The sequence below is a fragment of the Amphibalanus amphitrite genome, unplaced genomic scaffold, assembly GCF_019059575.1.
Source record: "Amphibalanus amphitrite isolate SeventyFive unplaced genomic scaffold, NRLGWU_Aamphi_draft 000626F_arrow, whole genome shotgun sequence".
Classification (NCBI taxonomy): Eukaryota; Metazoa; Arthropoda; class Thecostraca; order Balanomorpha; family Balanidae; genus Amphibalanus; species Amphibalanus amphitrite.
In genome coordinates this window covers 90,349-103,756 of record NW_024882120.1, presented here as the reverse complement: position 1 = coordinate 103,756, position 13,408 = coordinate 90,349, and the positions used below count along the sequence as shown (strand labels likewise).

At 46.1% G+C, this 13,408-nt stretch overlaps 1 protein-coding gene across 1 annotated transcript; it reads left to right on the top strand.

Moving 5' to 3' along the window:
• The first annotated feature begins 2,398 nt into the window (after positions 1-2,398).
• LOC122363543 lies at positions 2,399-12,289 on the top strand. Its single transcript, XM_043332958.1, has 2 exons — positions 2,399-2,597; positions 11,049-12,289. Exons 1-2 carry the CDS (start codon positions 2,510-2,512, stop codon positions 11,885-11,887), a joined length of 927 nt encoding a protein of 308 aa, XP_043188893.1. The 5' UTR covers positions 2,399-2,509; the 3' UTR covers positions 11,888-12,289.
• Positions 12,290-13,408: the final 1,119 nt, after the last annotated feature.

The following is a 13,408-nucleotide window of genomic DNA, read 5'->3' as shown; positions in this document are numbered from 1 at the left end:
ACTCGATCTGAGGAGGCTCGTCGATCCGAGCCAGCTGGCGACGGTCACCGCACATGAGGAGCTCTGTTTTGCTGGCATTGACCATCATACCGTGCTGGAGAAACCATGTGCACAGCGTGTCCAACACGTTTTCCAGAGCAAGCTTCAGTTCTGGAAGCCGGCTACGAGGGCCAGTTATCGCAACCTGGGTGTCGTCTGCATAGCGAACGGCCAAGATGCGGAAGCCGTTGACGCTGTATGGAATGTAACAGCCGATGCTGTTGCTCACGATGTTGAACAACAATGGGCCGAGGCATGAACCCTGGAAGGTGCCGATGTTGATGGGCAGGGGCTCAGAAAGTCTGTCGCCCACTCGTACCCGCTGTGTGTGTCCGGCCAGGTAGCTGCTGATCCAGCCCGTGGATATCTGGAGCTGTTCCAGGCTGGTCAGCAAGGTGGCGTGATCCACAACGTCAAAGCAACGGCTTAAGTCAATCAGAGTTAAAAGGGTGACTTCGGAATGGTCCATGCCAGTGAGTATGTGATCGGTCATAGCTAAAAGAGCCGTGGTAGTTGAGTGACGTGCCATAAAACCATGTTGATCGGGACTAAAGAGACAATAGTGTTCGAGGTAGTTGGAGATCTGCTGGTGTACTAACTTCTCTACGATTTTACAGATGACGGGTACATTAGTGATGGGTCGGAAGTTTGATGCCTGCGAGGGCTCGCCTCTCTTATGGAGAGGGATGACAACAGCGCACTTCCAGCTGGAAGGGACAGACTCAGTGACTATGCTACAGTTAATAATTTGCAGTAAAAGATGACCGATGTAGTTAAAGCATGATTTTAAAATTTTTACTGGCACGTCACCCGGTACACACGGGTCTTTGTTAGGCAAGCTAAAGAGCACGGTGTGAAGTTGATCAAGCGTCACTGGGATGATGTTCAGCCTTCCCGTGTGGACGCGTGGGAGCCGAACATCAAGAGGGTGTCGATCTGAGCGCTCAAACTCTGCCATCACTGTGTCGCGAGTAGTTCTACCGATAGAACAAAAATAATCATTCAGCTCTGAGGCAGTGAGATCAACAGGGGAAACTGACGGGCCGCGCTTAGGAGCGATAACGGACTCCAGCTCCTTGAACAGACGCGACGGAGGAGCAGCACGCACACGCTCAGTAATATCGTCACGCCGGTCCTTCCTAATTGCACGCTTAGCTAACGCGTTCAGACGCTGATAGGTGTCAGCGTCAGCGCACCGCAAGGCCTCCCTGCGCTGCCGTATGACGTCCAGCGTATCCTCTGTGACCGCTGGAGGAGCGGGGTTACGGACCTTAAACCTACGGATGGGCGCATGTCTATCTAATAAGCGTGTCAATGCATGAGCAAAAGCATCCCACTGCTGCTCACAGGAAGCATCACGTCTGACCAGCGCGCGCCAGTCAACTCCTGCGACATCAGCCAAGAACGCACGCTCATCAAACACCCGCCAGTTGAATTTGGTGCTGCTGTGGAGGGTTTAAAAATCCCCTTAAACCTCGCCCGTATAGGGAGCGGACACTCCTTCGGTTTTTTGCAAATAGCTCACGTAAAAAGCGGGAGATCGCAACGAAACTTTTAGTACCCTCGAGTTAATCAATTTTAAACCTACCCTGAAAGTTTCATGACCCTGACCTAAATGACCTTTGGCTCTGACCTATTTCTCGAGACCATGTTTGGCCGGAATCGCGATTCGGCATAATGTCGGCTCGCATTAGGCGCGCGTTTGCAGTCTTTTTGTGGTTTCAAGCGTTCACACATGTGATGTTATGTTGCTCCCATGCTCAATGGTGGATGTCAAGGTCACGTGAAGGTCAGGTCAGATCATTGACCTTTGATGACCTCGATTCACTTTTCGAGTTTTCATGTTTCTAGGCTAGTTTTGGAGCTCGTTTCGAATTTAGCCACCATTTGAACATTTACGGAGGAGTTTTTATGCCTTCGTTACATGTTACGAAGCTGTCAGAGGCGGTTGACACCTATTACGAATACCCGGCAGGGCCCCTAATGGTTGACCTTACCTGACCTGGTCTAAATGCATAAAGACATCATCTGTGATCATAACAAATACGTATTCCCGCACCAAAAGACGGTGTGGAAAAATATACATAAACCCGGGACCACACCACTGTTTTTGGAAGCGAAAACACACGAAAGAGGAAATTGTCACTGCTTGCAGTGCTTTGAAATTATCATTTAGAATGCAAATAGGTAGGAATGGCATTCGAAGAAAGTTCCTACCTGATCCAGGTCTCTGAATTATGGAACGATGTCGAGCTAAGGTGTCAACTGAACCGTTTCATTCTGATGGCCGGCATACATAGGTAAGTAACCTACTTGCTGTGGCCACATAAAAGGCCGACGCTGCGCTGCATGAGGCGTCAGACTCACTTCGGGAGGGTGCAGTGAACTCGGGTCATTAGTCGTCGAGAGAGAAGAGAGGAGAAGAGCAAAGAAGAGAGAGAGAGAGAGAGAGAGAGAGAGAGAGAGAGCCATGCACTCCTTTCGAAGACTGGTGTTACTTTTAATAATAGCTGTGTTGCACCAGCCAGCCACAGAGCAACAGATCATATCATTTACTGGTGAGTGCTCGCTGCTCAGTGTTCAAAGCAGGAAGGTGGTAGCCTTGGAAATGATTCACTGCTTGGTAGTTTCTTATGTAATCTTAAGGTTCTCCCGAATGCTTCATCTATTACTACATGCTTATTTAGAAATATTTAACCCGCGCCCCGCTGAGGGGTCCTGGATTTCCACGCCCTGCTAGGGGTGGGGGAGGGTGTTTGAACACCTCCCCTTTTAACTCGTTTCCTGGGCCACGTAGCAGCAAGAAAAAAGCGGCGTTCGAAAGGGCGTCAAAATTAGCCCGCGCCCCACGGGGGGGGGGGTTAAGCTAGATCCAATTTCTTTGCATGAGGGGGCTCAGAACAGACTGGGCTTTGCAGTCTGTTATCTCGGATGTTGAATTTTATGAGAATCGCGAAAACAATAGGTATAGGTAAATTAAAATTCAAAATTTGTATTTTTATCTTTCTTTCAAAAAAATTTTGCTTTTCGAAAAAAAACGGAAAATACGAGTATGTGATAGAAGACATGTTTGTGACTAACTCTAGCAAGTTGTAGCCAGATATCCTAAAAATAGCCAAGTTATACGCATTATACCAAAAATTTCACGATCATACTTTTTCAAATCAATTTTTCAGTACGTATTTGACATCGTACACCAACATAATTAGCAACATCGTATTCCTGAGCTCAAACTGCATCCAATAGACGCCGTTGAAAAATGTTAACTTCAAAATGTGACCTTTGTTGACCTGAAAGTGGCCTGACCTCAGCTAACTTCAACTCAAAATGACCTCAAATGACACACACGACATCAAATTCGAAATCTATGGCCTAAATAGACCATAAAACATATGTAACGTGACCGATGCATGACACAAGATTTCTGTGACCTGTGATGACCTGACCCTGACCTGAAAATCAAAGTACAAGTTTGGTACCCTCAGGGTATCTAAAGCATCTGTTCACGAGTGTGTCAAAATGAGCTTGATCTGACTTGTAAAACGGCGGCCAAAGCCTAAAATGTGAACAAGCCAAACACCGATTATTTTTACTTTGACCTGACCTGTGACGTCATCAGTGAGTCTGAGGCCAATGAAAATAGGTTCATCTCGACAGTTGTTATTGGGCTATCAGGCGCTGTTTGAATTTTGGCGATCGGCCCAGTAGTTTCGGAGTTAGGAGGGGGCTATGAATAGCCCCTCCCCTTCAGTAGGGCGCGTTATAGGCAGACCCCAGTGGGGCGCGGGTTAATGACGAAATTACTTTAGCCAGTTTTGGTCAGGTCAAAGGTCAGGTCACCAGGGGTCATTAAAGGCCAAATCTCACCGATTTTCAGGTCGAATGTCGGCAATTTTCAACAAGCCAACGCATAACTCGGGAACCAATAGAGCTACAGCGCCGGAGAAAATGCGCACTCGATAATTAGGGGAAGATGGGGGAACACCGACCCCCTTAACCTTTTAGGTTCTAGTCACGTAATTTTTTGCCAAATCTCTCTCAGTTTCAATCTCTCAGTTTCATTGGATTTTCGCATTAATTTTACATACATAATACATAATACATATCATCCAATTGTTTTCTTGTAGTGTCGTTCATAATTGCATTATTCCACATTTAGTAAATGTCTACATTTTTTCGGGGTAACACCGACCGTTGGGTAACAGCGCCCGAGCTCAGCAGGCAACGAAATTTGCATGTTGCTGGACTATTAACCCGCGCACCGACGGGGGTCTGCGCCAGGGTTGTGCTTGACTCATGAGTCGAGTCAGAAATTTGACTCAACTCTGACTCAAATGAGTCAGATTTGAGTCGAGTCGGATAAAATGTTGAGCTGTTGAGTTGAGTCAGAGTTGAGTCGGACAAAAATATTATGTCGTTGAGTTGAGTCAGAGTTGAGTCAGCAAAATAGCTTTTGACATTGAGTTGAGTCAAACATTTAAAAACACGAGTCAGCTGACTCAACTTTCCAGAAACAGTATATATATATATATATATATATATATATATATATATATATATATATATATATATATATATATATATATATATATATATATATATATATATATATTCTTAGTCCTGGCTTTGCTGCCAGATTTTTTCACCTCCTCCCGCTCAACAACTTGAGTCAATTTTGAGTCAACTCACTTGACTCAACAAAAAATTTGAGTCAAGTTTGAGTCGACTCATATTTTCATCGAGCCGCTTGAGTCATGAGTCGAGTCAAGGGAAAAAATCAGTTCCTTGTTTGAGTCAGAGTTGAGTCAGGGCTTTTTGAAGTTGAATGATGAGTCGAGTCGGCACATTTTTTTGAGTCGAGCACAACCCTGGTCTGCGCCAACTTCGCACCGACGGGGGGGGGGGGGGCGGATGACCGCCCCCCCTGAGATCTCGAGAACGAAGCAAGATAGCGACAAGCGGTAAACGGCATCGGATACGCACGGACAAGATCTACAATTTTTACCTAGGTCATTTTCAGGTCAGGTCAAAGATGACGTCACAGGGGTCGAAAAGGTCAAAATGGCGGCGCTAGGTATGGAGAGAGTTTTCTCGAATAACTTTCGAATTAGTCAAGATAGGAACAAACTAATGGCATCATCGTGATCCTCTCGTCAATCCGCATCGAATGATATATATGTTGACCTCGAAAGGTCAAGTTCAAAGGTTGACCTCAGGTCACGTGACCTCGAGGTCATCATGCATATCATTCGATGCGTCTTGACGAGCTGAACACAATGAGACCATCCGCGCGGCTGTATCTTGTTCCTGTACGGAGTTATTGGCAAAAAACCTTTGGTGACCTTTGATGACGTCACATGACCTTACAGCTGCCCAACAGCAAATCAGACCTCAAGGTAGTGAAGGTTGATCGTATATGAAGTCATGTATGGTATATGGGGCCATTCCGACCGGTTTTAGTGGTAAAAACAGGGAGTTGATTTTTCCCCCATTGACTTATAATGGGGAGGTCGCGAAATTGACCTGACCTTAGGTCACCGACATCAAAATTCCGAGATATACAAATTGTAGCTACTAATGACCTAATAACATCCTGCGACTTTCAAAGGCCTCCGACATCTACTGTAGCTCTGGCACGGTGACAAAGTTGCAAAAAAGTGACTTGAGGTTGGGTCATTCAAAGTGACCTGGTGACCTGACCTTAAAAGTTAGGAGGTTCAAACTTGCACACCATGTGTAAAATTGATGAGAAAATAGTCGTACTAAATTTCGCGGCGCTACGCGCCGCGGTTTTCCCGCTATCCGCGAAAAACCTCAGGGGGGGGGGGCGGATATCCGCCCCCCCGTCGGTGCGCGTGTTAAGTTGTTCTTCTTATCGTAAATTTCGAGGCGTTTTAGCATATTTGTAAAATATATTGCAAACGATTTTTTATATCCCTGGTACAATGTAGTACCTACTCATTTATACAACTAGACGACTTAAAGTCCCAAAATTTCATTTTCTCGAAATTTTTCCTTTTCCACTAAAAATAAAACATAGCAACAACGTTCTTTCTTTATTTGAAATGCACCACTCTTGGGTCAGGTGTCACAATGTGCTATTAAATACCAAATTTCCCAAGTGGGTGGTGTTACCCAAGTGTCTGCATTTTTCTAAAAAAAAATCCTTCAATAAGGCAGCACGGCTAAAATTTCGCTCGAGCAGGAGCACGTAATGCTTGGATGAGTCCTAATTATGGCAAACGATACTACTTCAGGACAAATGTCTGTCACTAATAACATCACTTTTCTTCTGCTTATTATGCTAGAAAAAATATAAAACGTATTCACGAAACGTAAAATTAGAAATTTCTCACAAATCACCTAAACCAATGCGGTGCACTACCCATACCTGCACTTCTGTTGTTGTCACGCTGCCAAAAGACAGCCAGCTGTCGCCCTAGACCTTTTTATATTTCTGATATCAGGGTGGGCGGTGTTCCCCAAAGGGCGGTGTTCCCCCATCTTCCCCTAACGTTTTTTTCCGAACACTTTTCTCAGATTTAGCCATACGTCAACGGATTCTCCTGCAGGGCAAAAACTGCCAAAATGGACGATTTTTGCAGAAGTTTTTTCTTCATCAGTAACTTTTGACTCAAGCCTTGCACGAGCTTACTTTACCGGAATCGTGTTCCTCTCGTCAAGACGCATCGAAAGAACTATAATTTGACGTTGAAAGGTCAAATTGAAAAAAATGACCTTAGGTCAAGGTGATAACCTGACCGGAAAGAGTCATGTTAGGTACATATCAGTCGATCCGTATCGTCGAGGTGCACGCAGCTAAGGCGTTGTCATCGCTCTAGCATGTGTCTATCAAAAGCTATTTGCGAAAAACTGTATGCTAACATTCGTGACCTGGGATGACCATTTTAACCCGCGCCCCAGTGGCGGTCTCAGCCAACTTCGCCCTAGGGGGGGGGGGGGGGGCATATGTTACCACCCACCTCTAACTCAAAAAGTAAGAGGGCTAGAAAGACGCGGTAAAAAGCAGTCGATAGCTCTCAATGCCTACGTTTGAAAGTATTTCGTTCATTTTTCACCTTAGAGCAATATTGGGGTCACCAGAGGTCATCAAAGGTCAAAATTTGCCAATTGTCATTATATTTTTCAGAAAACATGCCGCTATCTCAGGAACTATGGTAGCTAGAAAAACGCATGGAAAAGCAATCGATAGCTTTTGAACTCTTCTTTTGAAAAGGTCATTATCAATATTGACCTCAGGTCAACGGTTTAGCCTCCAGAGGGCAAAAACTCCAAAAATAGCTGTTTTTACGAAAAGTGTTTTTCGACAATAACTTTCGACTGCAAAAAGCCACGACATTTCTATTGCCAGAATCGTGTTCCCCTCGCCGAGACGCGTCGAATGAACTATAATTTGACCTTGAAAGGTCAACTTGAAAATTTGACCTCAGGTCAAGGTCATGACCTGACCGGAAAAGGTCATGTTGCATATCAGTCGATGCGTCACAACAAGACAAACACAATGAGACCATCCCCAGCGTTCTATCTCTTTCCAATCGCGAGTTATTGGCAAAAAACTGTTTGTAGCCTCAAATGACCTCGGATGACCTATCTAGAGGCTATCAGCAAAAATGACACCTTGGTCATCACGAGTGGACTAAATCATTGTGATTCTGAAATATTTGGACTGTTCCGATGCGTACACACGGATCTAGAGGCATTTTCATTTTTCTCCATTGACTTGTAATGGAAAGGTCACGCCACTGACCTGACCTTAGGTCACGGATATGAAAAATCCGAGATATACAAATTGTAGGCGCCCATAACAGCATGCAATCCACCAAGTTTAAAACCTTTCTGACAAACACTGCAGGCTGGACATGGTTGCAAACTTTTTTTAGGCTTGGTCAGTTAACTTGACCTGGTGACCTGACCTGACATGACCTGGGGTCAAAAATTTCACACATTGTCCAAAATTGATATACCAAAAGCTACCCGGAGCGGCGCGGCGCTACGCGCCGCGGTTTTTTATTCACACGCAAAAAACGCGACAGGGTGGTAACATATATGTTATAATCGCGAGCGATTTCAAAGCGATCAGGCATTCGATGTAGCTATGACCGATATTGAAACTTTTTATGAGGGGAGGTCAGCTGATAGCCCGTGCCCCGTAGGGCTATCGGCGGACCCTACCACCCGTAGGGGGGTGGGGGGGGGGGGGGCGTTTCGGCCCCCCCTGAGATCTCGGAAATTTACCGGCCGATTTTCAAAATTCAAACGGCGTTCGATAGCCCCACCAGGGAACTACCTTGTGACCGAATTTCATTGACCTAGGTCAAACCGATGACGTCACAGGTCAGGTCAAACGTAGGATTTTCACCGCTCACAGGCATTTCAAGAAATGTGTTGTGGATTCAAGTAAATTGGTAATTTATTGAAAACCATCGATGGTATATTGTTCGTCAAACACATACTTTGCTATCTGAGGTCACTGACACCAGGTCAGGTCACAGCGAGGTCAGGTCACCGGGGGTCACAATATGGAAGTGGTGTGATGCATGTTTTATGGTCCATTTTACATGACAAATGCGATTATGTGGGTTAGCAGCCTTTGGGGCCAGCCTAGGTCACATTTTGGTGAAGGTCAGGTCAAGGTCAGGTCAAATTAGGTTAAATTTCAAAGTTGATATTTTTGCATAAAGTGGGTATCGATTCGATGCAGCTCGTCACGGGGAGTTTACTGGTGGTCTTTGTTTTGCCCTATGTGGTCTAGAATTGCCAAAAATTGAGTTTGAAAATTTGACATCATCATTTGGAAATTTGGAAAACACAACCAAAAGCGACGCACCCGCAAAAAGGAAGAAGAAAAACCTTCAGCTGTTTACATTTGAACCAGCTTGGCCTTAGGTAGGTAGGTAGGTATAGGAACGAAGACCAGGCCATGCAGGTAGGTAGGTAGGGTGAATAGGTCAAAAACGCCCCCCTTAACCCTCGCCCGCACATGGGGGGGTGGTTGCCACCCCCCCCCCCCCAGGTAGTCTTTCTGCTCTGCACACAACATTTTTAAAGCTAGAAGGCTGATTTTTCGTATAGCTGCTCCTCCATCCTTTTTTGATGTCCACTGAAAATTTCAAGTTTCTGTGTTTTTTGGTTTCGGAGCTATGACCTTGTTTTTCAGGTCATGTCATGACCCAAATGGCCAAATCTCAACATCTTGCGTTTGCCATGGGCCTTGTGAGCTTTTGACACCCTGATTTTGGCCTTTTTTGCCAGTCTTACCTCCCACCTATCATGGAACATGTTGTTCGACGATGTACAGGGATCAAGGTCAGGGTCAAGGTCAACCTAGGTCATCTAAGATAATTGCGTTTTAGGCAAGCTGAATTTACTTTTTGTGAAGTTTTTTTTACTGCATTTTTGGTAAAAGCTTCTCAGATCATGATTTCATGTAATATGGACACAAAAACAATCGGTGCACACATCAGTATACACACAGACACACACAGACATACAAACACATATAATTGACCTTGACCTAACTTGACCTGAAATGACCTCAGCAGCAAAATTCTGGTCGGGTAGTGTGACAAAGAGGTTCTAGCTGGCTTGGCACCAGAAAACAGCATCGTCATCGGTATTTGATAAGCAGCGCACTTGATATCCAACGGTGACCCAAAACAGCAACATTTTTTAGTTTGACCTGACCTGGAAGGTCAATGACTGACTTGAGAAGGTAAAACTGGGTATCATTGGATTCGTCTCTTCCCAAAGAATCTTTTTGGTCTTTACCGCTAAGCTCTATCTCCAACAGGAACGAAATGGCGCGGGGGGGGGGGGGTGGCAACCCCCCATGTGCGTTCTAGGATGGGAAAATGGCATGTGCGGGCGAGGGTTAAGCGCGAAACCTTCTGACACTCAACCCAACACAGATTACTCAAACCTTTGGGCACCATCATGTAGCTCATTCTTTTAACTACGCTTTGAGACCAAGGAAAGACACCTGCGTGTGGTATTTAACCCCCAAAAAGGTTTTCGCATACCCTTACAAAAGGGCGTTTTGCCTCACACCCTGGGTAATACGCCCACACCCATGTGCAAAGCGCCCCCACCCCATCCATCAACAGAACATGATGAACATGGCAGAACTTGACGTCATTCTGACGTCATTTGTGGTCAACCTATCATAGCCTTTGGAATAAAATTTTGTTGCAATGTGTAAAATGGATGCCCGGAGGAGTCCTGAAAGTTTGGTGACGATGTCTGCAGTCGTTCAGGATATATCAGCAAACAAGGACAGGGAGAGGCCTTTTCGGCCTCGACCTACAGGGCGCTACCCTGCACTCTCACCACCGTGCAAAACGCCCCCCTTTCAGAAAACTGGGAGCGTCTTGCCCCATGCATCGAGTAGGCGTCTTTCCCCATCCACTCCATTTCCGGTCAATAAAATATTGACAAAAAACGCGCCACTAACGCCGCAGCATAATAAATTCATCAGAATGACAATAAAACGCAGTTTTGAGTGATGTGCACAACAGCAAGTTTTGTGATATAAAGAGGGCATCAAAATATTAGGAATCTTATGTAAAAACAACAAAAACAACACCCAAAACCAACATCAGCACCTACCCACGCTGTTCCTCAAGACGCAGAACCGGAAATAGAGACCTACGTAAACAAGCAGCTGACTGTTCTGAAAGACAGGATAAAACACCCATCCGTCGATAGGAAATAGGTACGATTTTTTAGGGGAGGCGTTTAACCCAGGGGTGCGTTTTCCCCACAGTTAGGTAGGTACCCTACGCACCTATGCACCCATCTACTTACTAGTTTGCAGATAGGTAGGTACCTACTTATGCAAAATCCAAACGGGTTTTGCACCTGCTAATGTGCATGATCTTTTAAGAACGCCCATGCATTTATTCTCATTTCTTTAAATAAAGAAATGAGAATAAATGCATGGGCGTTCAAAACAAATGACAATATTGTCATTTGTTTTGTGCCATCGACAGGTCCGGCCGGCAAGTCATGCGTGACATCTAGCGGCTTCCTCGGAAACTGCGTCTCAGCTAGAAATTGCAATGTAGATGGCGCCACCGCTGACGGATGCCCGCGCTTTACGGTTTGCTGCCTTCGTGTGAGCGGCACCTCCGATGTGACAACATCGAGACCGACAACTCGGCCGGTCGTGATCCGTCCGCCGCCGGTCCAGCACCGCCTCTGCACCTATCGAGTGCCCGTGACGCCATCGGCACCCAGTGTGGGACTGTTGGCCAAGGCCGGCCGCATCAAACGAAGCCCTCAGAGGTCGCCTTTCAGTGACCTCCCTTTACGGCAACAAGCTCAGCTCGGTCGCAAAACCACTCAGAAACAGCCAAAAAATCAGGCGAACAAACCCCGTCCCTTTTCTCCTCCCCTCTCTCCGCTCCAGCTCAAGCAAAACCCTACACCCAAGCTTCCCAAAACGCGGTCGGCTCGGCTCGGCCTCGGCTTTCTAACCCGGCTTCCCATCATAAAGCCAGTAACACAGTTTATAGCTACGAAAGTGTTGCGAAGAAGTAAATCAAAACTTGAGATTGAGTCTACTACTGTGCTTTTCACCAACGGAGTTCCTATAAAGGGCCCCGGGAGTCAGGGCGCTGGCATCATCCGTCCTGGGCCGAGACCCCTTTCAGTCGGTTCAGTCAACGTGAACGACGTCCTTTCCAAGATCACGCAGAGTCCGAAGCGTCCCGTGGCTCCTCCCAGCAAGCCTGTAGCTACCAACCGACCCGTAGTTACACACCAACACATTGTGTTCCCCAGCCGACCCCCGCCAGTCCAGTACCGGACCTTCATAGCTCCCTGCTAACTGAGCAGGGTGGTAGTGTATCCTGGGATGGTAGCGCCGCGTTCACTTATTGTCCGCAATATACCTACATACGACTCATGCTTATGCACATCGTGATGTACCACGATGTCACGACTATGCATAGCACTGTGTGCTCGGCTAGATCTTATTAAGCTACCCGTAGCAGTAGCCAGTACACGAACCGAGAAACTCGTTTGAAATTCAGCTACACTTTTTGAGCTGTGTGCCTCTCGACTCATTCATGTTATGAGACGTCGTGACGGGCTCGGTCTGTAAATACTTACGTTCGGCGTAAGTTAGTGTGTTTGTCTGTGTGACTGTAGATTGTAGAACACTAGCATCTTGCTTTTGTTGTATATCGCATGTGTCATGCTGGGATAATAAAAAGAGTGCTGGATACAATTTAGCATGAAGAGATGTTTAACATTTTGATAATGATACCTTACTGATCTCCTATTTTTGCACTGAAATCATTTGTGATAGGGCAAATTTTAATGTGACATTCATTCAAAAGAACACATGCTGGTCAGTGCATTGCCAGCAAAAATATATGTAGTCGTTTTATTTACGGGTACCTACCGGTCATTTATATTTATCTAACTGTGACAGCTAAGCTGCAAGAGCCAAAGGACATTAAAGTTTCTTTTCCTTGACATTCCTTGGCAATTATTTGCTGCGCAACACTGTTTAAGCAGATGAACAAATCGATCAAGAAACTCGGAAATGACACAGCAGCGAACCCGGCTAGCCATATGATAAAAAAGTCGGGCAGAACGCTGGGAAGTTATGCTTACACCTTATAATTATGAATTAGGCTTAGATGGTTATAAGGGGGAGGGGGTGTTCAAACACCCCACCCCTGAGCAAGACGTAGAAATCCAGGAGCCCCAGCGGGGCGCGGGTTAAAATGGTTGTTGTTTGTTAAAATTATGTTTTATTTGTTAAAGTGAAAACGCTTTTCGCCTTGAGATAGATGATAATGGTTGATATGCTCCCAAGACGTTCGATCACGATGAAATACGAATGCAGTATAATAAATACTTGTGCCAGTGACAAGACAAAAGTCCAACATTTATTTTATTCGACATGCTTGATTTAACTTGAGCTTAAAGCAACTCGAAATAACAGTTTTAGTACTAATCATAAGACACCGCCCTGGCTCAAACCTTAGGATCACCCCCCCCCCCCAACACACAACGCTTATCTCCATACCACTATACCAGCCATGCACCGTACAAAAGCTGTAGTGCATACTGTGCAGTGTGCAGTGTGCAGCCCCCCGTCCCCTCCTGGCTCTCATGTTAGTACGTACCTCACACCTCCGACCATCAGAGGATCTCCCCCCCCCCCCTCCGTGGGAGCAGACAGCTGCACCCCCCCCCCCCCCCCTGCCGGTGGTCGCCTCTGCGCGCTGGCACGTCATCCGCCGCTAATGTGTTTGCGCTAGTGGCCGGCCATTAATGGGCGGCCATTAACTGGTGGACAATAGTGGTGGTTCGACGCTTCTCACCCCCGTGTCTG

Coding starts and splice junctions, on each gene's coding strand:
- LOC122363543 (XM_043332958.1), top strand. CDS start 2,510: ATGCACTCCTTTCGAAGACTGGTGTTACTTTTAATAATAGCTGTGTTG. Junction 2,598..11,048: donor ACAGATCATATCATTTACTG/GTGAGTGCTCGC, acceptor TGCCATCGACAG/GTCCGGCCGGCAAGTCATGC.